Source organism: Lithobates pipiens, unplaced genomic scaffold, assembly GCF_037356315.1.
Source record: "Lithobates pipiens isolate NorthernLeopardFrog02 unplaced genomic scaffold, aLitPip1_a1.2 Scaffold_19, whole genome shotgun sequence".
NCBI classification, from domain to species: domain Eukaryota; kingdom Metazoa; phylum Chordata; class Amphibia; order Anura; family Ranidae; genus Lithobates; species Lithobates pipiens.
In genome coordinates, this window is record NW_027507764.1 from 496964362 (window position 1) to 496989686 (window position 25325).

The window sequence follows — 25325 nt, forward strand, 5'->3', positions numbered from 1 at the left end:
CTGATTTGCCTGTATAAAATGATCTTAAATGAATAAGCGAAAAAGCAAAACAAGAGGTCTACTTGCCATTGAGTCAGAGTTCAGGATCTGTCTCATGAAATCCAAGAATGAAGAAGCCAGTTCTCCCATGTCCTTACCAAACCCACACACAATTCTCTTCAACAACAAGTAGAGTGCGTTTCCGTGTTTCCTAAAAGAGCTGCAGGAGAGCAAAGCAAAATAATTGTAACTTAATCTGCTACTTCTATACTCGCCACATTGCAAGCATATTTTAGATTTCCCAAAAGAAACAACGGTATGTTGGTCTCATTACCTCTTTAAGTGAAAAAAGCCATAATCATGCTCAGAGAGGAACATCATAGTGCGGATACAGGTGAGAAGTGAAGTGTAACTGCTGTCATTATTGCCTAAAGTCTCCATCAAGCTTTCACAGATGGAGGGAAGGAGATCCTTGCTAGGCAGGGAGTTGGCAAGCTGTTCTAATTCGGACACTGGGCTTTCCCCGGAGATTGGCACAATGAGAGCAATATCCTACAAGAGAAGAAGAAAGTTATGGTTATAAATTAAAACAATTTGTGTAAAGATCATATTCTAGTACAACGATTGGTCAGAGAGCCATACCTGGTCACAGAGGTACTGCACAATGGAGGATATATATTCTGCACACTGCTGGTGGGCGATATCACCTGCAGACTTCATGATGTTCAGCATCTTTTGGAAAAGTTCATTATAGCGCTCATCACCTTTACCTCCATTAATAAGATGTAGAACAGCAACTTTGCAAGCTCTGTGGGCAGCTAGGGAGTCCAAGAGTGCAAGTAGTCGAGCTGTCTGACCTGTACACGGCTTCTCCTTATCTTCCGGACCACTGAAATAAAATAATCAGATTGGCTTATTTTATCATTTACTGGCAGACACAGCAGTCCCTTGGTGGGGGAGCACCTGCAGCCTCAAATACGAGGAATCGAGACTATACTGCTACAGTATATTGCACTCAAGTTCTAATCCAGACACTAGCCAACTAGGGGCATGCATCAGATTAGCTCTTCAGTATAGTTAGGGCCCGTGTAGAAAGGATTTTGTTCCCATCAGAACAGATGTTCTCCTATACAAGTCAATGGGATTGAAAGATCAGCTTGAAGCAGGGTAACTGCAGGTAAAATGCACCCGAAATTCATTCTCAATTTCATAATGATCTCAAAATGAATGTCAAGATTGTGCTGCATTTGTAGCCCAAAACCTGTGGTCACTGGCCCTTATGCACTGAAAACAAGCTGAAGTTAGAATCTGATTGGCTACCATGCACAGCTGCACCAGATATTGCACACTCCTGTTTTAGTAAATCAACCCCAGTCTTTAAAAGCAATCTATTTAGTATGCTCAGATGAAAGGAAACAAACAATAGTGGATATACAGCAGTGTATTAACTGGATAAAGTAAAATACTATTGGGTCTGGTCTGACATTTGTTAATTTTTACGATTTAGGTATTATATCTATATCTTAACCTTCTTAAGCCCCATACACACTATCCGATTTTCTGCTGATCTTTTCCTTCAGATTTACCAAAACCATATAATATGAGGTCAAACCTTAGGAGTTTCAAATTGTATGCAGTCAGGCAGGCCCTTGTACTACATGGTTTTGGTAAATCTGAAGACAAAAATCTGATCGTGTGTATGAGGCTTTAGAAGCAGATTTGAGGTGGGTTTCCTGAAGAGAACTTGGTAAAGACAATAGGGCTTTACATTCTGAGCCCCCATTCTTTAAAGCTAAACTCCAGGCAGATAGGAAACACACAAATAATTGCAGCACTGTAATCAACACATCATTGTTAAATGTATTTTTGTAATGCAAGCAGTATAAATACCTGAATTTTACATGGTTTAAGCTTCTTGCAGTCTGCTGTACAGTCTGTAACAAAGTTTAGAAAGGGAGAGAAAAAAGCAGCACGAGGAGCCAATCAGGTGTGCTGCAGTGCAAGAAGCATGCTGATTGAAGGAGACAGAAGAGTGTCAGATGAGCTCATCAGATTGCTGCTTCTACTTTCATTGCCCAGTCACAGCATGGGGTGGGACCTGTGAGTTAAAGTAAAACTGCCGCAGAGAACAGGTCCCCTCCCTTGGTAGACCAATATGCGAATCTGACGACTGGATCAACAACAAAAAACAAAAAACAAATCCTTTGTCAAGGAAAATAGCTTCCTTATAGGTCTTTCTCCTGTGTAATAAGCTTTTTGCCTGGAGTTCAGCTTTGGACCACAATTCTGGTGAGACACTTGACGTATTGAAAAATAACAGAAAAAAAAAAACGTTGAGAAGATTGAATTCACACCTACCCCTGCAGATCTTCCACTATGAGGTCCAATACTGTGCGCATAATCAAAAGCGCAGTAGGCGAGGCCAGGTCACACAGCTGGATACAGACTCGCCTTATCATATGCATCAGAGGCTGGCAAGTTGCCCCAGAGAAGGACCTCACAATATCTTGCAGCAGCTTAGACTGAACGTGTAGGTGCATGCTCCACAGCTTCCTGGTGTTCAGAGCCACTGCAATGTCCTTTGGTTCAAAAGCCTGAAAGACAATACAGACCCTCATCAAAAGCCACTCTTTGGGGAACAATCACCTGGCCTTTTAATTGATCACAGAGGCCAAATCTTTTACCTGTGTTGTTTGCATTGGAAGTGGGAAGGGTAATAGTTCCGACAATATGACAAGTCCAGAGAGGAAACCTTCGGGTATTTTTAAGACAGAGGAGAGAACGTCTTTGAGCATCAATGACCAAGTGTTATTAGCCAGTGTTTCCTCAGAGATGGTCATCTGCTCGTTTACACCTTGAGTAAAGGTCAGAAGGATGTCTATGATATCGCTTTGGATCTTCTGCTCTTCACCATCCAACCTTCCAGAAAGAGGTATGGAGCAGAGGAGCATGTGCAGGGTGACCAATGTGGATGGAACACGCATGTCCTTAAACTCAAAAGAGCCACCTCTTAATAGCTCAGTCAGCATTGTCTTGAGGAGAGACAGGGTGCAGCGGGCCACGGAGATCGTGATTGCCCTGTACAAAGTGGTCCCAAGGTTGACATGGAGTCTCCATGGTTGGATGAGGATGCTATTCATTTTCTGCAAGATGCGAATGAAAGTGTCCATTCCCTCGGCTGAGAAAAGCTGAATGACTGCAAGATTCCACTTAAGATCCTTTTGTTGTCCTGAAGAATACAGGTTAGTATTAGTATATTAATACTGGTTGAAATACGAATATTATAAACGGACTCATAATATTTCTAAGTACTGCCCGCAAAATTTGTCAATTTTTAAAATACTGACTTAATTTATATAATTCTATAAATTATTTGACCATGCTAACCCTTTATATCAATTGAAACACAGGCAGGTCACAGCTGCAAAAAAAAAAAAAAAAAGTGTAAAAGAGACTGGGGATGTAAAATGGTTTTGTGCAGTACCATCTTGTCGTTGTGTGACCATACTGCCCTGAATTGAGGAGACTATCCACAAAGTGGCCCAAATGCGCTGCAGAGTAATCTGCCTGGAAACTTCCTTTGTTTAGAAAGGAGGAAGGAATGGAGTATCCATATCCATTGGTTTCCCACCATCAAGACACCAGCTCCCACTTGTAATTGTGTCCTGGTAAGTAAGCAGGGACAGGACAAGGGAAAAGGGGGCATAAGATGGACAGATTGCTGAACCCAGGGGATGCCTGTGTGCAACTGTGAGGGTCAGAGAACCTAAGGCAAGGTGGGGGTGGGGTTGCCTGTGACTGCATGCAGAACAATGATCTATGCATTATATACTACTGACATTTGCCCTCTGCATTGAGTACTGATCCCCGAGTTACTCATGACCCCTAAAACTGTCTTATTTACTACTAACCTCTGTTAAATTACTACTGACCTCTGAAGTCTTCATGAATACCAACCTCAGCCCCAGTGTAGATAAAAAGCAATGATTTAAGATTTTTGATTTTTATCAAATTTAATTTTAATAAAATGCTTTTGGAGTAAAAATATATCTAAAAGGATAGTTTTCTATTTAGGATACATTAAGCTTCAGTTCATGCTGAATAAACTAAATTATTAGTTATGTAGCATGAGGCTGTATATTCTGAAATATTTACATTTTTGGTACATGTACCGCATTGATGCATTCACACAATTTCACAATAACCATGACATAAAACAAAGTTCCGCAATAGTCCTCTAACCCATTGTTTTAAACGATGTACACTAAAAACTGTATGATTGAATCAGTTCCGATATCGCTGTTTTACTAACCCGACAGCTTATTATTCTACATAGGAATACTTAAAGGGATTGTAAAGTAAACATTTTTTTTTTTCTAAATAACAAACATGTTATACTTACCTCCACTGTGCGGCTCGTTTTGCACAGAGTGGCCCCGAACCTGCTCTTCTGGGGTCCCTCGGCGGCTGTCTCTGCTTCCTCCCACAGGTGCTTCTCACGTTCATGCGAGCTCCCTCGTATGGTGAGAAGCATCTGCGGGCGCGCTCCCGCGATACAGCGAGTGGCTATAGCCGCCGGCTGTATCACACGGCCCCGCCCCCGGCGCTCTGCGTCAGTGGAGCCAATGGCTGCGCTGCTTACCATCCATCCACTCCATCCAATCAGCGGCCAGGCTGAGTGGTGAAGAGGAAGTCGAGAACGAGCGCGGGACTTTCGAGGGGTGAGGTAAGTAAAACGGGGGGCTGGAGGCGCAGGCACTGTCAGATGTTTTTTCACCTTAAGGCATAAAATGCCTTAAGGTGAAAAAACATTTAACTTAAACTTTACAACCCCTTTAATTTTGTTGGTAAATATTAAAGATTCTAACTACCAGCAAGAATGACTCCTTACATTTAAAAAGCACCTGTCATTTCAGATCCCTCATGGCAACGCCTGTTAGCGGGCACCTTGGTGTGTCACTGCCGCATCACCAGCCGTCCAATTCAAATGAATGGGACTGCTAAAATGTTAAAAATTTTGTAAAACTTTGTAAAATTTTTGCCTTTTTACTAGTATTTTAAATCCGGATTTAAAAATAAACTCAATTTAAATCAAATCCACCCTACTCAGCCCTCTGTATTACTTACTACTGGACCCCTGAACTATGCACTACTACTGACCCCTGCACTCTGCATTAAATGCTTGCCGTCCAGCGCACAATGATATACATCGGGACAATGACACAGCTGCGCAAATGGGTGTACCTGTACATCCCCTTTAAATCGCAGGCTAGTAGGCACACGCAACATGTGCCAGTGGGCTTGATGTCCATCGGCGGCCCGCGATCATTACACACAGAGGCAAAACTGGGAGATGCCCATGTAAACAAGGAATTTCCCTGTTCTGCCTAGCAACATGACAGGGATTTACTGCTCCCTGTCATTGGGAGCAGCGATTTCTGTCATGTTCTAGTGAGCCCATCCCCCCTACATTGGGAGGCTGAACGGAGAGATGCCATTGTAAACAGCATCTCCCCGTTCTGCCTAGCAACTAGTGATGCTGATCTCTGCTCCATGTGATTGGAGCAGAGATCAGTGTTCACTAAATTAAAGCCCAGCCCCCAGCAGTTAGTAACACACCCCTAGGAACACAACCCCTACACTGCCACCCACTGGTTAACCCCTTCACTGCCAATGACATTTACACAGGAATCACTGCATTTATATAGCAGTGATTGCTGTATAAATGACAATGATCCCAAAAATGTGTCAAAAATGTCCGATGTGTCGGCCATAATGTCGCAGTCAAAAAAAAAAATCGCTGATTGCCACCATTACTAGTAAAAAAAAAATTATTAATAAAAATGCCATAAAACTATCCCCTATTTTGTAAACGCTATAACTTTTGCGCAAACCAATCAATCAATTATTGCGTTTTTTTTTTTACCAAACATGTAGAAGAATACGTATCGCCCTAAACTGATGGAAAATTTTTTTTATTTTTTTATAGATTTTTGGGGGATATTTATTATAACAAAAAGTAAAAAATAATGCGTTTTTTTCAAAATTGTCGCTCTATTTTTGTTTATAGCGCAAAAAATAAAAACCGCAGAGGTGATCAAATACCACCAAAAGAAAGCTCTATTTGTGGGGAAAAAAAGGACATTTATTTTGGGAGCCACGGCGCATGACCGTGTAATTGTCAGTTAAAGCGACGCAGTGCTGAATCGCAAAAAGTGTTCTGGTCTTTGGCCAGCAAAATGGTCCGGGGCTGAAGTGGTTAATAAAAAATTATTTTTTATAAAAACAAAAGCCATAAATCTACCCCCTATTTTGTAGACCCTATAACTTTTGCACAAACCAATTAATATACGCTTATTGAGATTTTTTTTTTTTACCAAAAACATGAATACATATCGGCCTAAACTGAGGAAGAAATTACTTTTATATTTTTTGGGGGAAATTATAGCAAAAAAAAAAAAAAATAAAATGCAGAGGTGGTTATATACCATCAAGCGAAAGCTCTATTTGTGGGGGGAAAAAAAAGGACACCAATTTTGTTTGGGTGCAATGTCGCACGACCACGCAATTGTCAGTTAAAGCGACAGTGTCGTAGCGCAAAAAAAATGCTCTGTCAGGAAGGGGAAAAAGCCTTCCGGGGCTGAAGTGGTTAATATTAATCTGTGAAAACACCTAATGACCTCTAAACTCTGCATTGCTTATTACTGTACCCAGCACGTAAAGCCCCTCCTAACTGATCATTCTATGGCAAGCGGCCAGGAGGCCACAGCATGCCAGCATGGCTCCCAATTGCCCATTTCTTACTCAAAGATTGTCAAGCTTTCTCCTTTGTTGCCCATGCAGTCTAACAACTGCAGGGTGACGTAGCAAACATAAATGGCAGTCATGGCACTATGAACCAGGGTAAATTGGCAGCGAATACAATTTGTGCTTGGGAGGCACTGCATGTTTCACATTCCTGACACAAAGAAGAGTAGGCAAACAGTTTAAGCATTTTTTTTTTTTTAATCATAACCCCTTAAGTCTTTCCTACTGTTAGCACATTTGGAGTAATAACCGAGGATAAAAAAAAAAAAAAACCTGATTTAAGCTCAAACCTTCTCATATGGAAAAATTTAATATTGACACTTTAGGCCCAATTTGGACATTTTCACTTTTTTGGCTGTGTGTTGAGTTATTTTGAGGGGACAGCAAATTTACACTGTTATACAAGCTGTACACTCACTACATTACATTGTAGCAATGTGTTATTTCTTCAGTGTTGTCACATGAAAAGGATATAATAAAATATTTACAAAAATGTGAGCGGTGTACTCGTGTGTGTGTGCGCACACACACACACACACACACACACACACGAGGTGGACAATTGGCTTTTTAAAAGTACGAGTGTTTATGTGACGTGGTACCAATTTTCTATTTAAAATATTCTTCATTACTTGCATTTTAAAAATCTGGTCACCGTAACCTTAAGGGTCGAGCGACACAATCTTTTTACGTTTACAGGCCGTGTCATACGCTTCCATTATAAAGCTTCATACACACCATCAGATTTTCTGCTGATTTTTTCCTTCAGATTTACCAAAACCATATAATATGAGGTCAAACCTTAGGAGATTAAATGTGTATGCAATCAGGCAGACCCTTCTACTACATGGTTTTGGTAAATCTGGTATCTCAGCAGAAAATCTGCGTATGGAGCTTTAGTGTTTTATTTCTGTCTCTTTCCCTAAAAAGACTGAACCATCGAACCGCTTTTCCAAAATAAGCAAAACTCACTTCTTATTCCCAGATCCCATAAAAAGGTTTATGCTTTTGCTCTGTAATTCTTGTTTGACTACTGCAACTGTTCTTTTCATCCGTTTCTACAGACTAATATTACACATCCTGAAAATATTCAGCTGTATGGGTGACAGTAGTGTTTACATTTACAGGTTTTGTACATACCCTCAACAGCAGCTGGTGGGGAAGCTACATGACAAAGAATCCTAAGAGCAGTCAGCAGTCCTGCACCCTCCAGGGCCATTAAATTGTCGATATTCTAGTGGAACAAATAAGAACACACATAATAAGAACAGGAACATCTTAGTTCTGCATAACAAAAACCAAGTGGAGTATCCAAAGCTTTGTTTTGACAAAATATATACACTAGAAGAGCGTAAGGCAGTCTAGCAGATTTAGATACACTAACAAACTGAAGTTTAACTTCAGCTAACTCTTTATAAGCAGTTACAGCAAACAGCTTTGATCATTTTGGGGTAAAGGTTTTACATGAATAAAAGTCGATTATTGAAAGCACCCGTCAGTGATAGATCGCTTCCCTCATTTCTGTACCTGCTATATCTACAGGACAGCTTGTTCTCTTGAAAAACTACTAACTTTCTGGTCACTAGGTGAAAAATCAAACAAAGCCTAAAAGAAAACAATAAATGCAGCCATCACAAGAACTGGTAAGCTGCAATATAACAAATGTTTGCTTTTTCTATCAATGGTTAAAGCGGTATTAAACCCAAAAGCAAACAATGCAACTTACCTGTTTAATATAATCAATTAGGTTGGGGATACAATTGATCTCAAAGCGAACGGTTTTCAATGGCTCTAACCATTTAGCAAGCTCTATAAGAAAAAAAAAAAAAAAATAAAATAAAAAAAAAAACAACACATTACACAGAATAGATATATTTCAGTAACCAATAACTGGATATTAATATGAACACTTGAGTATTTACCACCAATCCAAATAATATCAAGTTAGCATTAGTCTACATTTTATGTGCCCATATATTATGCAGTTACACATCACATCCTTGTCGAGGGACAAATATCACAAACTTCATGCAAAACACATATTTAGCTGGCACTAAGACACACTGTGCTTAAAGTGCAAGGTCATCCTAAAAAAAAAAAAAAAAAATCCCCACAGCTAGACACCCATGATCCAACACTAACCTATTTAGCCCTGTAAAGAAAAAAAAAAAAAAAAAAATTAGTATATATACACCTTTTCTGAAGCGGATCCGACCCAATCCCATGCGGAGTTGTCAGCTGTGGCTTTGCTCTCTACACGTCCGACAACGAAAGCCGCATAGTAAGTCTATGGGCGATATCACACCCCATTCATGTCACAGCCATTGTTGGCCATATCCTCTGTAGAGCTTCCACCACTGGCGAAGTTCAGAAAAAAAAAGGTATGTATACAAATTTTTTTCTTTACAGGGCTAGGCAGGTTAGTGTTAGACCATGGGTGTCCATAGTAGCAGGTATTTTAGCTTTAGCATGGGCCTTCCACTTTAAACAAGCTTATCAAGGCGAGTAGAAAATTCTGTACAGCCGCACTCCAAATGAAATTTCTCGTGCCTTTATTAGAACATTAGGATCACACTGTATATGTCACAGCAAAGTAATACAGAACCAAAAAAAGCCGGCGCGTTTCACACTAAACGTAGTGCTTACTCATATGCCGACACCTGGGTCTCTTCATTTCCTGGATAAAAAAAACCTTGTTGTTTCAGCAGACCTACCTGGAGTGGTGGTAACCCCATCTCTTTAAACAAGCTTGTTACACAAGGCAGAAAACAGGACTATTTTACCCACCATAAAGCTACTTTCACACTGGGGCATTGGCGGTAAAGCGCCGCCATTTTTAGTGGTGCTTTACAGTCGTTTTTGTTAGGGTTGTCCCGATACTTTTTTTCAAGTATTCGCCCATACCGTTTATCGATACTTTTCTTTTAATGTCATGTGACGGTTTTCAGAGCACAATTCAGATTAGGTGGCACTGATATGCAGCACTGATAGGATTAAGTGGAACTGATGGGCACTGATGGGCACCGACAGATGGCTGGCACCGACAGGGGCACTTTTGGGCATTGGGCACCAATGGGCAGGCACTGAAATGCCATGAAAGGAAACGCTGCCTGCAATGCCAATCTTGGTACTTCTTGCACTCGGCCACATAAAAGCAGCAGTGGCTATCTCATTACACCCAGCTCGAACTATATAGGCTGGGTGTAACAAGATGTCTGCTGCTGGCTTACTGCAGCCGAGTGCAGGGTGTACCAAGATGGGCATCGGGATGTCCAAAAGCTGCCGTGGACACGAGCGTCACTTCCGTTGTTCCACATGCTGACTTCCGGTTGAGCTGGGTCACCTAATCTGATGAAACATCGCGTCTCTCAGGTATCGGATCAGGCATCGGGAGCATTTGTGCGAGTAAAAGTACTTGCGCAAAAGTTTGGTATCGGTCCAGATACTAATATTGGGACAACCCTAGTTTTTGTTGAGGTTTTCGGGTGCTTTTAACAACCGCTAGTGGCCAAAAAAGGTTACAATTGCATGCAAAGCACTGCTTTGCCGGCGCTGCCCATTGATTTCGATGGGCAGGGGAGCTTTAGGAGCAGTGTCTACACCGCTCCTACAGCGCTGCAAAGATGCTGCTTGCAGGACACTTACCGTCCTGTCAGCGCACTGCTCCAATGAGAAAGCACTCGGGCTTTCACCCTGGACTGAGAGGATAGATGTCCAAAAGCAGTCTGAGGGGTTTGCAGTCCAACTGAAGGGTCGGCAACACAACATTACCTGGTCCAAGAAAACTTTAAACCAAAATTACCAGCATTCAGCCTGCCTTTTTGAAAGGAAGCCAACAGCGGGCTGTATTCTGCACATGCACTCCTCGTGTTTAAACCACCAGCTTTTTTCACGATGTAAAGGCCAGACTGCCCATGTGCACAATCCATATCATCAACTCCATGGACAGAACACAAGATTGGGAGGATAGTCTTATTACAGGCTGCAGACATTGCAAATGTCAGACAGCACGCCACCAGATCTGCTAGCAGAATGTGAGTTGGGGGCATCCAGTAAAGCAGAACTGTTCACCACAAGTCTGGAATCAGACATGGTATAGACACAGGGTATGAGGCAATGCCCCAGGTACTCATGAAACCCAGACAGCTGATAGCCAGTGAGGGTCGGACAAGCAGAGGTGGCTAAAAGTCACTGTAGGCAAATAGCACAAACTAATAAAGTTCCATGTAGCTCTTTGCAAGTGGGAGCAGCAGCAAGAGAAACTTCCTTGAAACTTGTGAAAAGGAGCACAGAGAATGAGTGATGCCATACTCAATGGTTGACATCAGTCCTATAGTGTAGCCCCTTCCGTGGAAAAATCACTAGGAATGGGGAGTCTGGAAAGTGTGGAGCCCAGCAGCCAAAGGTCACACACAGGCCAACCTTGCATGTCCAGTGAGGTCCGGAATCGGCACTCCCAGACTGAGGACTACAATTTGAGGAAGCTAAAATCGACCAGACAAAGTTCCAGCAGTGATGTAATAATTAATCTGTATTAAAAAAAAAAAAATAATAATAATGCCACGTACACACGACTGGACTTTCCGGCAGACTAGGTCCGATGGTCTTCCCGATGGACTTTCCAAACGAACAGACTTGGCCACACATGAACAGACTAAGTCCATTCATTTTGAACGTGATGACGTAAATGGGACTAAACAAGAAAGTTCAATAGCAAGTAGCCAATAGCTTCCCTTGTGGTTTATTTGGTCCATCGAACCAAGACACAGATAAACGGTTTTCCCAATTTTAGTCCGTCGGATAGATTTGAAACATGTTCTATTTCTAGGTCCGTCAGATTTTTTTTTTTTTCGAAAAGTGATCGGACTAGCCCACACACGATCGGATTGTCCGATGGACTAATCCCTTCGGACCTAGTCTGCCGGAAAGTCCGGTCGTGTGTACGCGGCATTAGTCTTAACACAACAGCTGTACAAAAAGGCACCCCCCCCCCCCACTTTTTTTTTTTAGGACATTAGCAAAAAAAAAAAAAAAAACTGAGAAAAACCGGTAAAGGATGTTTTATTTTAAAAAAAAATTTGGCAGGTGTCCAATCCTAATATAGGCAGATGTATAACCTGAAGGTTATAGACCAGTGATGGCGAACCTTGGCACCCCAGATGTTTTGGAACTACATTTCCCATGATGCTCACCTACACTGCAGAGTGCATGAGCACCATGGGAAATGTAGTTCCAAAACATCTGGGGTGCCAAGCTTCACCATCACTGTTATAGACCGTGTTCTCCAAAGGACAATAAATATACTTTGTTTTCTTATTAAATAAATAAAATAAAATAAAAAATAAAAAAAAATGAAGATTCAATATCAATAGGAACCTCGCTACAAAAATAAAAAAAGCTAATATTTCTACCACTAACAGGTGTCCAGATTCTCCCCTTTCCAGATTGATGTTGGGGCAATTTTTACTCGTTCTTCCTTAATCTTCACTCTGACCCCCAATAATATGTGGAATAGTGCACTGATTAGAAAAAGACTATTAGATACATGCTGCATCTACGTTTCTGCTGCACAATGATGACCTATCTTCACATCACCTGACCCAAGAAACCTTAAAGAAAAACTATCATCAATTTTGTAAGATGTATACAACTCCAAGAGAACAATTGAATATAGAACTTGGTCCTGTTTTGATTAGCAACTTTGTTCCTAAGGCTGGGTTCACACCTAAAAAAATTAGATGTGGGATTTTCCGCATCCAATTCGCATAGCAGGAGAATGTGACTTCACATCTCCATTGCGGCGGTGGACAGCACTGCACAGAAAAACTGTTTTTAGCTCCGTTTCAGGGCCGAATTTAGGCATAGAATCGGCCCCTGATTCTTCCCTGCACACCGCTTCTTTGCGATCCGCAGCGGGTTACAGCGTGAACACAGCCTAAAGGGCCAAAAAAAAAAAATAATAAATCAGGCGGCAGTGTCTGGTTTAATAGAATAGACAGCCGGTCCGACAGAAGTCAGCTGAAGGTGCATGGCTGAAAAAGGTCTGCCAAATCGGCACCTGATAAGGGCCCTCAGCCGCTCGGGGAGCTGACCACTGTGTTCTGGCAGAGGGGTGGCATCCTCTTGTCAGAACAAAATAGCACAGCAGGGGAATATTAACATTGGATTGAGCTCGTGAGTTTTTTTCCCCCCATTTAGCCCACTGGGTTGAATGGGGAAAACAAAACAAAAACAAACAGATAGTGTGCACCAGGCTTTAAACACACCTCTGCAAAGGGAAGCACACCGCTCCAGGCAAAATCAGGTGCAGGATGGATCACAGGTACAGACTTCAGCTCACCACCATGGAAGATTAACAAAAAAAGGAATTGGTCGCACACTGGAACTCCAAATTATCTCAATGTCATCTTTATTGTCAAAAGGGTCAGATGGATACAGGCAATGGTAGACGTTTCACAAGAGATAGCTTGCTTGTGGGTTATGAACACGCAAGCTATCTCTTGTGAAACGTCTACCATTGCCTGTATCCGTCTGACCCTTTTGACAATAAAGATGACATTGAGATAATTTGGAGTTCCAGTGTGCGACCAATTCTTTTTGTTTAAACACACCTCTAGATTCTGGCTATAGCACCACTCCCTTTTGATGCCAAAATGATAGGCATTCATAAGTATGAAGGCGCAGCCAGCAAAGAGCCCCACTCCCTCTCTAAGCAGAGTGAACGGTCACTATTATGAACAATAAGTGCTGCTTACTCATTTATATTAGTGAAACATAATTCATAGCTTTTGCTCCGAGTAAAAGTATTTGCAGTGTGTATGGGGCATGTGGGGTGTGTAAAAGCAGCTGCAGATATATTACACAGATTTGAGCTTTGGGTGATTTTTTGCTATTATGAATGAGTAAGTTGCACTGACCATTCATTCATAACAGCGAAAGAACACTCAGCACTGTGGCTCTCTGTCTATGAAGGCTGCTTGTACACATACACAGCCCAGCTTATGGATCACAGAGCGCTGTGTGAGCTTTCACCATTTATGAATGAGCAATCACTGATGTCAGGACCTGCGCCATGTATAAGTCCAACATTACAGATCGCTCATTCTGAAAGATTACACAAAGCTGCGTCGCTGTGCACATTTTGGATAACACTTTTATTTTTTAACCCTTGTGCCCCATTTGGCTTTCCTGCCTAGTAGAAAGAACATTACATGTAAAATTACTTGCAATTTGCTAGCTGTGAAAAATAAGTGTTGTGTTATCTGTCTGTTTACCCCTTGCATTTCTTGCTGGAAGTAAATTAATAAGCCGATAGCTACTTTTCCTCCTTGCTTAATAAAATGGACATGAGAGATGCAATTCATGCAATCCAAGCATGCAATGCATCCATCTTCTGGAATGTATAAAGAATTTCTCAGGAGATTTGCACAAAATCAAAAAGAAACACTAACTGGAGCGAATTAAGCAGCACTTACCTTGCAGCTTGGCATTGTTCTCATCTGCCTTACACAATTTGAGTAGAGATGCAGAGTGATCCTCCAACATCTGAACATCATTTGAGGTTTGCACCACCAGCAACACAAGCAGACAGGCATAGCTATAGGCCACAGATTTCTTCGATTTCGCATCACTGAAAATAATATTTACACGTTGTAACAATTAGTTTAGTAAGTGATGTGTAATTTTACAGGTGTTCGTACTAAAGAGCTGCTCCAAACAAAAAACTGACCTTTCTGGCAAAGCAAGGAATAAGCCCAAAAATAAAAAAATAAAATAAAAAAAATAACCAAATACATCAGTCACAAGTCTTGTCTGGATTTTTTACAGACAGTCAACGTCATTAATCAGTGTTTTATATATTTGTAAGTGAATCCATTAGCGGATATAGTGCAAAAAATGCATTATCTGCCCTCACTTGCATTCTCATGGAACATACCCAAGCCACCGAGATTGATAAGCTTACATCAATAGTCAAAGCTTAGTCTACCTTTTGAGGAGCGAGGACCATCAAAGCAACTTTGTAACCAGTCGCGGGCCAAAATAAGTGTAATGGGCGGATGACAGGTCTGTATCTACGCTGCATATGCAGAACGGATATGGACACAGCCCATGCTACTCTATGGGCCCTCCAACTCAATCTGACGGAAGGGGACGGCTCCCCTTCTGTTTTTTTTTTTTTTTAGCGTATCAGATTGAAGGTAAGCAGGTGTAAATAGACAGAGGTGAATGGAAGGTCCAATTAGGTCCTAAGGCTGCTTGCGCACCTGTGGCTTTCCTGCAGGTTAGCTGCACTTTGCCATAGACTTCTATTATACCCTGATGGTATATTGCACTTTCTGAAAGCGCACCAAACCCACAGGTAATAACAGAAGTCTATGGCTCAGTGCAGGTAACCCACAGGTGCAGGATTAGTTTAACAGCAGCCTAGTAACCACTGAAGAACAGATATGCCCATATATACACACACTGATTTCAGTAACAAACACACCTTTAATAACAGTCTTCCATTTAGTTTTCCCCGGCTGTTGCTGTCCCAGGCAGAGTGCATTTGGTATCGATTGTGACAGGAGCCGGCGCTATACAGGAAGCATCAGCTCATGTGGCTCTGCTCTGCAGCTTCTTGCTTTCTCTACGGCTGACTTCATTCACAACACTGATGCTCTGGGATGGTGGGTCGGCAACCTGCGATCTGGGCTTGTCAAACCACCATGCCCGAGCAGGAGGTCGCAGGCCACATTAGGAGGGCTCTGAGGGCCACATGTGGCCCCCGGGCCACTGGTTGGGCACCCCTGGTCTATGACATCCATACGGCACGTGTGATAAGGTGACCCCACCAAGAACTTGGATGAAAGTAATGACCCAGCATGACATTAAACAATGTCCCACTCCTATCACACAAAAAATAAATAAAAAAATAAAAATCTCTTACTGAGAGTGGATAACCCTCCAATTTCATATAAAGCTGAACTAAAGGGAATCTAACTGGAATCACAGCCAAATGTTCAGGGGGAAATGCTGTCTTTTCAGTTCCTTTCAAGAATTTCTTGCATGCAGCGAGCAGCACTAGGCAGGACTGGTAGCTAGAATCAGGTTAGAAGGAATCCGGTGTCAATGCTGTTCTGCAAACCTTGGGGCTCCATTGTGTACAGATCATGCACAAAAATTAGTAGATTTCAAAAAATGGGTAGAAAAAAATAAATTAAAAAAGTAAAGAGATGAACATCAGCTGTGAACACTACTTAGTAATGCTACATATACAGAAAAACATGTTTAGTTACATGTTTTGTCCTTGCTGATGGCCCCATCTAAATCAGAATATGATAAAGGGAAAATAGATTACCCAAGTGCTTCTTTTGAGCAGAACTCCATTAAAGTTATGAGACATTGTAGATTCTTGTCCAGGCTAAAGACATGGGCCACAGCAGACCTGCCTACAGGGTTGAAGCTGATCAAGTAAAGGTTGTGAAGGATCCCCAGTAAACTAGCATTATCGGCTTCCTCTGCTCCTGTACAATGCTGGAAATGGTTGAAGAGTTCAGAGATGTACTGCAAAGCCTGGGTAGCATGCAGGAGCCACAAGGAACACGAGTCATCACTGTTCACCTCCGTCTGTACATTGTCCTCTTGGTCTTGCTCAGACACCTGGCACAGGGCTCTGGCAATCAGGTTTGTTGCTTCATTCTCAAACAACAGAAACAGTAGGCCCTTCTGTGACTGTGCCAGAAACCGCAATATCTCTCTTACAGTATGAACGATCCCAGGGTGAGAGCTTGTCCCTGGAAGAGACAGAAGCACCGTTGCAGATTCCAAGAACTGGTGATTGTGCAGGAACCTGGAATGAGAAAAAATATATAAATATAAAATATTTCATGAAAAAGCATAAACCAACAACACAGGTTTGTGAAGAGGAGTGGGACCTGAGGGAAAAATCTCAGTTCCCCTTTTCCGCAGCGATAAGGTGATTTTTCTGTACCTACCTCCCACCCTCATGCCATCCCAATCCTACAAACATAGGCTGGAGAGAACAAGGAGAGTACACCAAGGCCTGTAAACACTGTTGAGCCATGGGAAGAATGTATCTGGGAGTGCGCTTTATGGCTACACAGGATAAAGAAAGTATGGGGTGGAGGTTGGTGAAAAATAGTTAAAAACTGGCTGATATATGCCTACTGGGCACTTTTACCCCCCTTCCTGCCCAGGACAATTTTTAGCTTTCAGCGCTGTCACACTTTGAATGACAATTGTGCGGTCATTCAACACTGTACCCAAATGACATTTTTCAAGTTTTTTTTCCAGACAGATAGAGCTCTCTTTTGGTGTTATTTAATCAGCACTGGGTTTTTCATTTTTTGTCAACAAAAAGAATAAAGACCAAAAATTCAGAAAAAAAAAAAAAAAAACAAAGCGTTTTTTTTAGCTTCTGTTATCAAATTCTGCAAATAAGTAATGCTTATCCTTCACTGACGAGGCTGTACTGACAATCAGGACAATGATGACCAGATGATTATCAGCGTAGATGTTCCATGTCACACATGTCGGTTACCGGCTCTTCTCTCATGCCGCAACAGCGTGCGAGGAAAGTAATATCTATAACCGGCAAGTGTGTTTACATTGTGATCAGCACTTTACCCCGATCTTTGATCAGCTCTGTCCAAAAGTGTGGTTCTGGGAGGACCTCCATGTTATAGCTCTGTTATTCGTTAGAGCGTGGTTGGGAAGAAGCCGAGTTAACTATATCTCTGGCCTACATTGAGGTATGCAAATAGTCACATCAAGAACTGAATAGAGGACCCAGTAAAGAGATTTTGCCATCTGCTTTCCAGTAGACTGACCAGCTAGGAAAAAGACTGAAGAACTATTCACAACTTTTTTTTTTTTTTGTAAAAAAAAGTAAACTATAGGAGGGGGGATGCTAAAATACAAAATACATACTTACATTTATTAATAGGCCTAAATAAGGTATTTGGAACAGTCTTAAAGAAGTAGCAATAGTATTTTTTTTCACTTGTACCTACAGGTGAGCCTATAAAAAACTTACCTGTAGGTATGGTGAAAATCTCCTAAAACGCGCACCGTAGCAGCCGATGACGTCATTGGTGCATCCACAATGTGCTCTGAAGGGATAGCACACTTAAGAGTGTGCCGTCCCTTTAGAGTGCTGTGCTGCGATCATGAATCCCATATGCATTTGTGGGAGTGACATCATTGTGGCCAAGCCATTCAAAAATGGCCGATGAATGTGGAAAGACCACTGGGTGAAGATGAAGCCCCATCAGCAATGACAGCTCACTTCTGGAGGGATCTGCTTTACAGGTACATTTTTCAAAATATTAGCACATTATATTAGCCCACAGAGGGACCTTTTTTTCTTTTTTTCCCCCCCCTTTACTACGGTTTTAAAGTGGAACTACACCCAATAGGGGAAGTTTTTCTCTTCCTCCTCCTGAGGGGGGTGGAAGGTGGAGCGGCTACCCAGTTTTGCTCCTTCCCCCTCCTTCCCCTGCAGTCTTCTGGGACATGTCACACACAGAAAACTGCAGGTCCAATCAGATGGTGCAGGCTGGCTCATGGATGTGCAGTGAGCAGTTGGCTGTGAAGCAGCAAGCAGTCACAGCCGGCTGCTCACACTTAGTATGCCAGCACATGCACCCGAAGCCTGTAAAAGAAACTGGCCGGGTGAGGACAATGCAGGATCCTGGGACAGAGGAGTGTCTATTAAAATCAGCAGCTACATTTTTGGGCTCTGCTGACTAAGTTTTTCAAAATATAACTGAAGCACCTTTTTAAGAAGAATTTATATAGAAAAAGGGATGCCACAAAAAAAATTCTGCACACTAGGTAACACAAGCAAAAAGACTCATAGAAGTCAATGGTTATTTTAAAATGGCAGTTTCCAGAAAAAATTGGAAGATCCTACTGCCAGCCAAATAAGTCATAATAGAAAACCTATAACCTTAAATTTCAGGATAGAAGAAGCCACCAGCACAACCTTCAAACTACAGCAAGCAAAACCTGGATCACATTGCCTTCAGCTTATTTCCTAACATGCATCATGCTGCCTGTTTTTGCATTAATAGCGTAGGTGTTTTACGTTATGGGCAAACAGTTGTATTGGGAGGTATAACAATACAGAGAATATGGATTTTTGTAACAAATTTTGATTAGCAAGCTAAATATGCAGTTGTGATCTTTACAACACAAAGGTTTTGCCTGCCTACTAATCACATGAAGCTAAAAGTTGCTTCTCTGGGAAGAACATGGTTAAACACTGCACAATGATATCACATCCAACATTGCAGTGATATCAAAACTCCACCTTACCGATATATGACAGGATAAGGGTCATCCCTTTCAAGAGGTCCAGTGATTCTGGCAGTTGTTGGGAAGGACTTTACAGGAGGCTGGATCATGGTGTGTGGTGCTGTTTCCAAAACATGAAAAATCTCATTCAAAAGTCCCAACAATCTCTCCAATTCCCCTTCACTAACATTGGTAGATTCCAAAAGATGGTCCATATCCATAGGAACTTCAGCTTCATTATCAAAGTCACGGTTTGGTCTCTCTGCAGCAGGGGCTGTCTGCTGATTTGGCTCTCTAGCGTTTGAGGGAGCTGATGGTGTGGTGTCAGATAACTGAGCTGCCATTCTCCTTACATCAGAAAGAAGTTCATAAAAGTGACATTTTTGTAGCACAGCAGAGCAAGCCGTGAAAACCCTAACAGTCTGGTCCAACAAGATCAACTCCAACAGTCTTTGGTAACCGCTTTTCACTTGCATATCTGAATGGTTCCTTAAAAATGCATCCATGCCTCCAGTTGTACTGATTACACTGTCCAGGGATTTAAAAGCATTTAATTTGAGAGAAGAGGACACATGTTCTGCAAACAGCAAGTCATACAACTTGTCAATAACATCAGCTTTTATTAGAGACTCTACAGCCTGAGTGCCACATTCTACCAGGGAGGACACCAACTTTGTGCCAGCTTTCAGCTGTCGGACATTCAAGGCTATAGGCTGCTGCAGAGCCAGCTGCAAATCCAAAGCTTGCATTGCCCAATCAACTAACTGACTGAGATGGTCCCGTCCAGGTTCTTTAAGCTGCAGAAAGCTCAATCCTTTCACTATGAGGCAGGGTACTTCTTCTAGTGCTGTAACCCACTTTGCTCCTCTGTCATCCTGATACAGATCCAATAATTCCAGTAGCTTTAAAGATGTCTCATTAGCCCCAGAGGTTTCTTTATCAAGGTCCTGATCTCGCAGCTTGGCGACTTCATTCTCAAAAGCAGTTCTGTATGGGCAGTTGAAGTACAGGAGAGGGCCTAAATCACGATCATAAGGATCATAAGTCATGGTGGGCACAGTTGCTAAGTCTTCAGGAGTGTAATCTATATCAAAACTGGGATATTTAAACGATTCCAAGTCAGCAATTCCATCTTCATCACTGGAGATTTGTTCATAAACGTCATCTCCTGGAAATAAAGAACAACTCTGGTCAGGAACAGGTCTAAATAATAAAAGAGCAAGAACAAAACTACCTACCTTGACACATTTTGAGTATCATTCAAAAAAAGATATGCTACATATGGGAGTTATGTGCATGCTTGCTAAAGGTCAGTCATTCCAAGTACTGAAGCCAAAGACAGTTAGACAACTAGCATTGTCAAGATAGGTCAACAATGGCAACCTACATTTCAGTAGAGGTTAATGTATAGGGGTCCAATTCTCTTAGAGCTCCAGGGTTTTTCCTTCCGTTGGAAATGTCATTTTCAGATTTCAACTGCCACACAATCTACTGGTGGCAACCAGCACAAACATAAAACACAACTTCTTTCTTTAGGGAACCATTTCTAAAATAAGACTTCAATAAAACCTGCATTGAAGGAAATGTGTATGCTGCCATTAATGACCTCTCCTTTCCCAAGAACAAGTTACCTGGCTGTCTCAAAGGTTTGGTTTCAAAGTTATTGACCCAGAAGTAGTAGGCAAAAAAATATATAACCTGTGTGTGTTTGGCAGGTGTCCAGAAAGGACTGATGCCTTAGAGCAGTGGTTCTTAACCTCTCTAGTGCCGTGACCCCTTGATAAATTTTTCCCAAGTTGTGAGGATCCCCAACAGTAAAATTATTTTCGTAGCATGGGTTGTCAGCACCCAAGGCAAGACAAGTAATTTGTGCCCCTAACCCACAGACATTTAGCTCTGCCCGAGTCCCTTCCACTCGTACAGGATTAAAACCCCTTATGGTACATTTTAGGATGTACCTCTCTCTTTATTCTCCCTTTTATCTCTCTCAATCCTAATTTCTCCCCCCCCCCCCCCCCATCCCTCTCTCTAGACGTCCTTGTTCTCTTTTTCTTCCTTTTCCTTTGTTCCTCTCCCTTCCATGTATTCTCCATTTTTATTAGGATGCGTGGCAGTGCTGGGGGAAGTTTTGATCAGCCAACTTAGGTGCTCTTGTTCAAGGTCATCTGCTGATTTGAGAACTGTAGTGGGGACTTTTAATGGCAACTAGAATCACAGGTAGTGTTGCTCACTGGGTCTCTGACTTTGTGGTGTCTTGCAGCAGTGACACCTATGCCGAAATCAGGAGATAGGGTCTCCTCCAGCTCCTCCCACTTCACATTCCTCACCAGTCAGCTGACTTCTATTATAGTGGATACTTAAGTACGTATTTACAATTTATATGCCATTTCTTGATGCAAATCTGTGTTGTGTTCTTTTTCGGTGACTACGTTTAATCACCCCCATTTTCTTACAGGAACTGATGATGTAACAACATGTATTTCTTTTTTATTGTGTACTATACTTGGAATTTTCCTAATGTACTTCCTTATTCATCTAATAAAACATTTAGACAAAAAAATAAAAATAAATATAAGGGGCACCTTCAATTTCCTCCTCATCTTCTTCCTCATCCTCCTCTTCATCAGCAAGGCTGTCTTCTGTTTGAACATCATCCTCATCTTCATCATTGAGGTCATCCTCATCATCTTCCTCCTCCTCCTCCTCATCATCCTCTCCATCATCCTGAGGATCATCATCCCCTTCTTCATCAGAGTAAGCACCATCAGGGTGGATAGACACTCTGTCAGGAGATATGGGCTCAAAGTAACCTTCTCTTGGTTCTCGCTCAACTTCTTTTTCACCGCCTAAAAAGTCAGAGAAATAAGAGACATGAAAACGTTGATTGCATAACACACTACATACTGCCATGCAGGCGCACAAACTGGCTTTTGACTTTACCTGGCTACTAGATTCAAAGCAGAATTGTCAAACCCTGCATATAATGCAGCTTACATTAGCACTTACCATGCTGAAAGCCTGTCTTTGCTTTGTATTAGGCCTCTCAAAATTCACACTTTTAATTCTGGTTTTAATGTGGCTCTATTTCCTTGCAGAGTCCTATGAAGCCACCACCCTTGTGTGCACAATTTTGGCTTGAACTAAAGGCATCAGTCCATACACTGCCTGTGTGCACAATCACAGGCGGTAAGCCTAAAAATGCAAGCCCTGCCCTCCAATGTAACAGCACAGCTGCCACTCATATGACATGCTCAGTTTATACTTCCCAACTGGATGTTTTGGGAGGCAATGCTGAGTGATGTGGAGCCACTGACTGCAATAACATCTATGTTTAGGTGTTATTGTCCATAGTTAAGCACTTGCCGACGAGCTCCTGTACATACTGTATACGGCGGCAAGATGGCTTTCACGCAAAATCGCCGAATATGTACAGCGGCTCCTTTAAGAGCCGTAGCCGGCATGCACCCGATGCGCGTGGCCAGCGGGCACAATTGCTGTGGGCCACCAGCGATAGTGAGCACGAGAGCCAGAATGGGGATTTTGACAGGAGTAGAGCCAGATCTGCTGTTTGCAGCAATTTCGAATAGCAACATGTCTCCTCCCCTAGTCAGTCCCATGCCCGCCCAGTTAGAAACACTAACGAGGGAACACATTTAACCCTTTTATCACCCCCTAGTGTTAACCCCTTCCCTGCCGGTGACATTTACACAGTAATCAGTGCACTTTTATAGCACCGATTGCTGTATAAATGTCAATGGTCCCAAAAATGTGTCAAAAGTGTCCGATTTGTTCGCCGCAATGTCACAGTCCCTCTAAAAAATATATATTTTGTAGACGCTATAACTTTTGCACAAATCAGTATACACTTTATGGGATTTTTTTACCAAAAATATATAGAAGAATACATATTAGCCCAATTATAAATTTGTTTTTAAAATATTTTTGGGGATATTATAGGAAAAAACTAAAAAAATTGTTTTTTTCAAAATTGTCGCTCATTTTTTATAGTGCAAAAAATAAAAACCGCAGAGATGAGCAAATACCACCAAAAGAAAGCTCTATTTGTAGGAAAAAAAAAAAAAGACATCAATTTTGCTTGGGTACGCCGCCGCACGACCGCGCAACTGCCAGTAAAAGCGACGCAGTGCCGTATCGCAAAAAATGGCCCGTCATTAAGGGGGAAAATCCTTCCGGGGCTGAAGTGGTTAAAGTGTGAGATTTGAAGAGAAAAAAAAAAAAAAAAACACAACCACATACTCACCTCTATGGTGCAGCATTGGTATGATGCTGCAGCTGTCCCATATTGGCTCCAAGACCAAGATCTGAACAATCACATGACTGCCGGATTGCTCAATTCTCGGTCTACTCAGAGTGGAGAGTGGTGCATCACCGCTCTCAGTTCTGCTCCTCCAGAATTCACTGGAGCTCTGTGCTGGATAGGGGGAGGAAGCAGCTGCATACTGAGAGGCTAAGCCGGCTACCCATCAGGCATCTGGCAATCAACATTGTTAGGATCCGTCCAGGTCCTGAAATGGCTCTGCCTCGTCTGCCGATAGCAGGCAATAGCCCACTATGGGCTGATTCTGGATCACAGGAGAACAAAAGTACACTCCCTGTGACCCACAAGAGATGTATGACCAAAAGAAAACATTGGCCATACTTTTCTTTTAAAGAAACGGTTTTATGGGTGGTTAATATATTAAAAAGTAAAAAAAAAAAAAAAAAAATAAAAAAAACTTTAATAGGGCTTAAAAGTAATACTAAAAAGTCTAGTTTTCTTTAAGTTAAGAATAACAAATGTTAATCCTTACCTCCTCTGCACAGTAGTTTTGCACAGAGCAACTCAGATGTTCCTTTTCTTGGTTCCCTCTTCAGTGCTCCTAGCCGCTTGCTATGGGGGCACCCGAGCTGAGCCACAGCTCCTGGTGTGCTTTCAGACACGGAGCCTCAGTCAGGCCCAGCCCCCTTTTTCTCCTCATTGACTGACTTAACAGAAGCCGGAGCCCATTTACATATGTAGGCGCGATTTATGTATGCGGTCGCTTGTGCGTACAAGCTCGGAGGGACGGGGCGCTTTACATTTTTGTACATTTTACTTTTTACACGGTCCCTTAATTTTTTTACAATGTAAACATCCTTTGTAATAGAAATAGGCATGTCAGGGCCTCTTTATTGCAAGATCTGGGGTCAAAAAGACCTGATGTCACATTTACACTTAAAAGCAAAAAAGGATGAAAAAAATAATTCCTTCAAGGCCGGAAGGTGGCAGTGACGTCACTCTGTTTCTCCAAGGACAGAGTTCACCTCTCCAGTGCCTATAAAAGTGATCCCGTGGCGAATCTGCTGCCAGGACCACTTTTATTCGGCACTGAATCGCCTGCAGAAGAAAATACAGGGGTTATAGCAGCTAGCTGCTGCCATAACAGCAGTATTTAACATCAAAATAATGATGTACATGTACTGCGGGCAATCTTGAGGTGGTTAATGCACAGAATGCATTAAAAAAAAAAAAACCTTCTGCCTTTACAACCACTTTAATTTTTCTAAATTGAGAGAGAAGAGAAAAATAAGTCTACGCAAAAAGGATTTCTCCTCTATTTTGGACAGCCAAGGTTTCATGTGCACCTCAAAAGGAAGACCTCTGCTAGTTCCTTGACACATTTTTTAAGCCAAGCATGGATTTTCAGTGAACACAATCACAAGATTGAATTCTTTACATATTCTCATATAAATTCCACTACAGGGCACTCAGTGACCCTCCACTAACTCCAAGCAATATAATATATAAAGAACTCACTTAAGCAACAGACCAAAAAGGATTTGAGGAAGATCTCCTATGCTGAACAGCAATAAGGACACAGAGAAAAGATCAACCTTCGCCCCACTCCAAACACAGGAACCAGTCTGGGGTGAAAAGAACAGTAAAATCTAATGAACCAATTACTGGGCCAGTACCTGCAGCTGGCATTGGCTCGTCATCATCATCGTCATCAGGTGGGGGAGGACCTGGTGGAGTCCGTGGGCCTCTTGGCTGTGGTCTTGGTGGACTACCATTGTATTGGTCTTCCTTCTCTTCTTCAACTAACAATGGAGAATGAGAACAAAATAAAAACATTCCAATGTGGAGCCACAGGCATTCAATTTACAATGAAATAGCAAAGCAATAGGCTTTGATTATATTTTTACCAAAGTTGCAAAACTAGCTGGATACATTTCAAATAGGTAGATTTTGTCTTCCT

General features: G+C 42.0%; 1 protein-coding gene across 1 annotated transcript in view; it reads right to left on the reverse strand.

The window, feature by feature from the left end:
• VIRMA (vir like m6A methyltransferase associated) overlaps positions 1-25325 on the reverse strand; it is a 60299-nt gene that overhangs the window by 21006 nt on the left and 13968 nt on the right. The window contains exons 6-17 of the mRNA XM_077493043.1: positions 25042-25167; positions 21669-21932; positions 19108-20254; positions 16127-16618; positions 14262-14416; positions 8513-8595; positions 7927-8020; positions 2664-3208; positions 2338-2573; positions 622-868; positions 314-531; positions 67-199 (exon numbers count right to left, since the gene is read on the reverse strand). Coding sequence (XP_077349169.1) covers positions 67-199; positions 314-531; positions 622-868; positions 2338-2573; positions 2664-3208; positions 7927-8020; positions 8513-8595; positions 14262-14416; positions 16127-16618; positions 19108-20254; positions 21669-21932; positions 25042-25167 — 3740 coding nt within the window. The remainder of the gene's footprint in view (positions 1-66; positions 200-313; positions 532-621; positions 869-2337; positions 2574-2663; positions 3209-7926; positions 8021-8512; positions 8596-14261; positions 14417-16126; positions 16619-19107; positions 20255-21668; positions 21933-25041; positions 25168-25325) is intronic.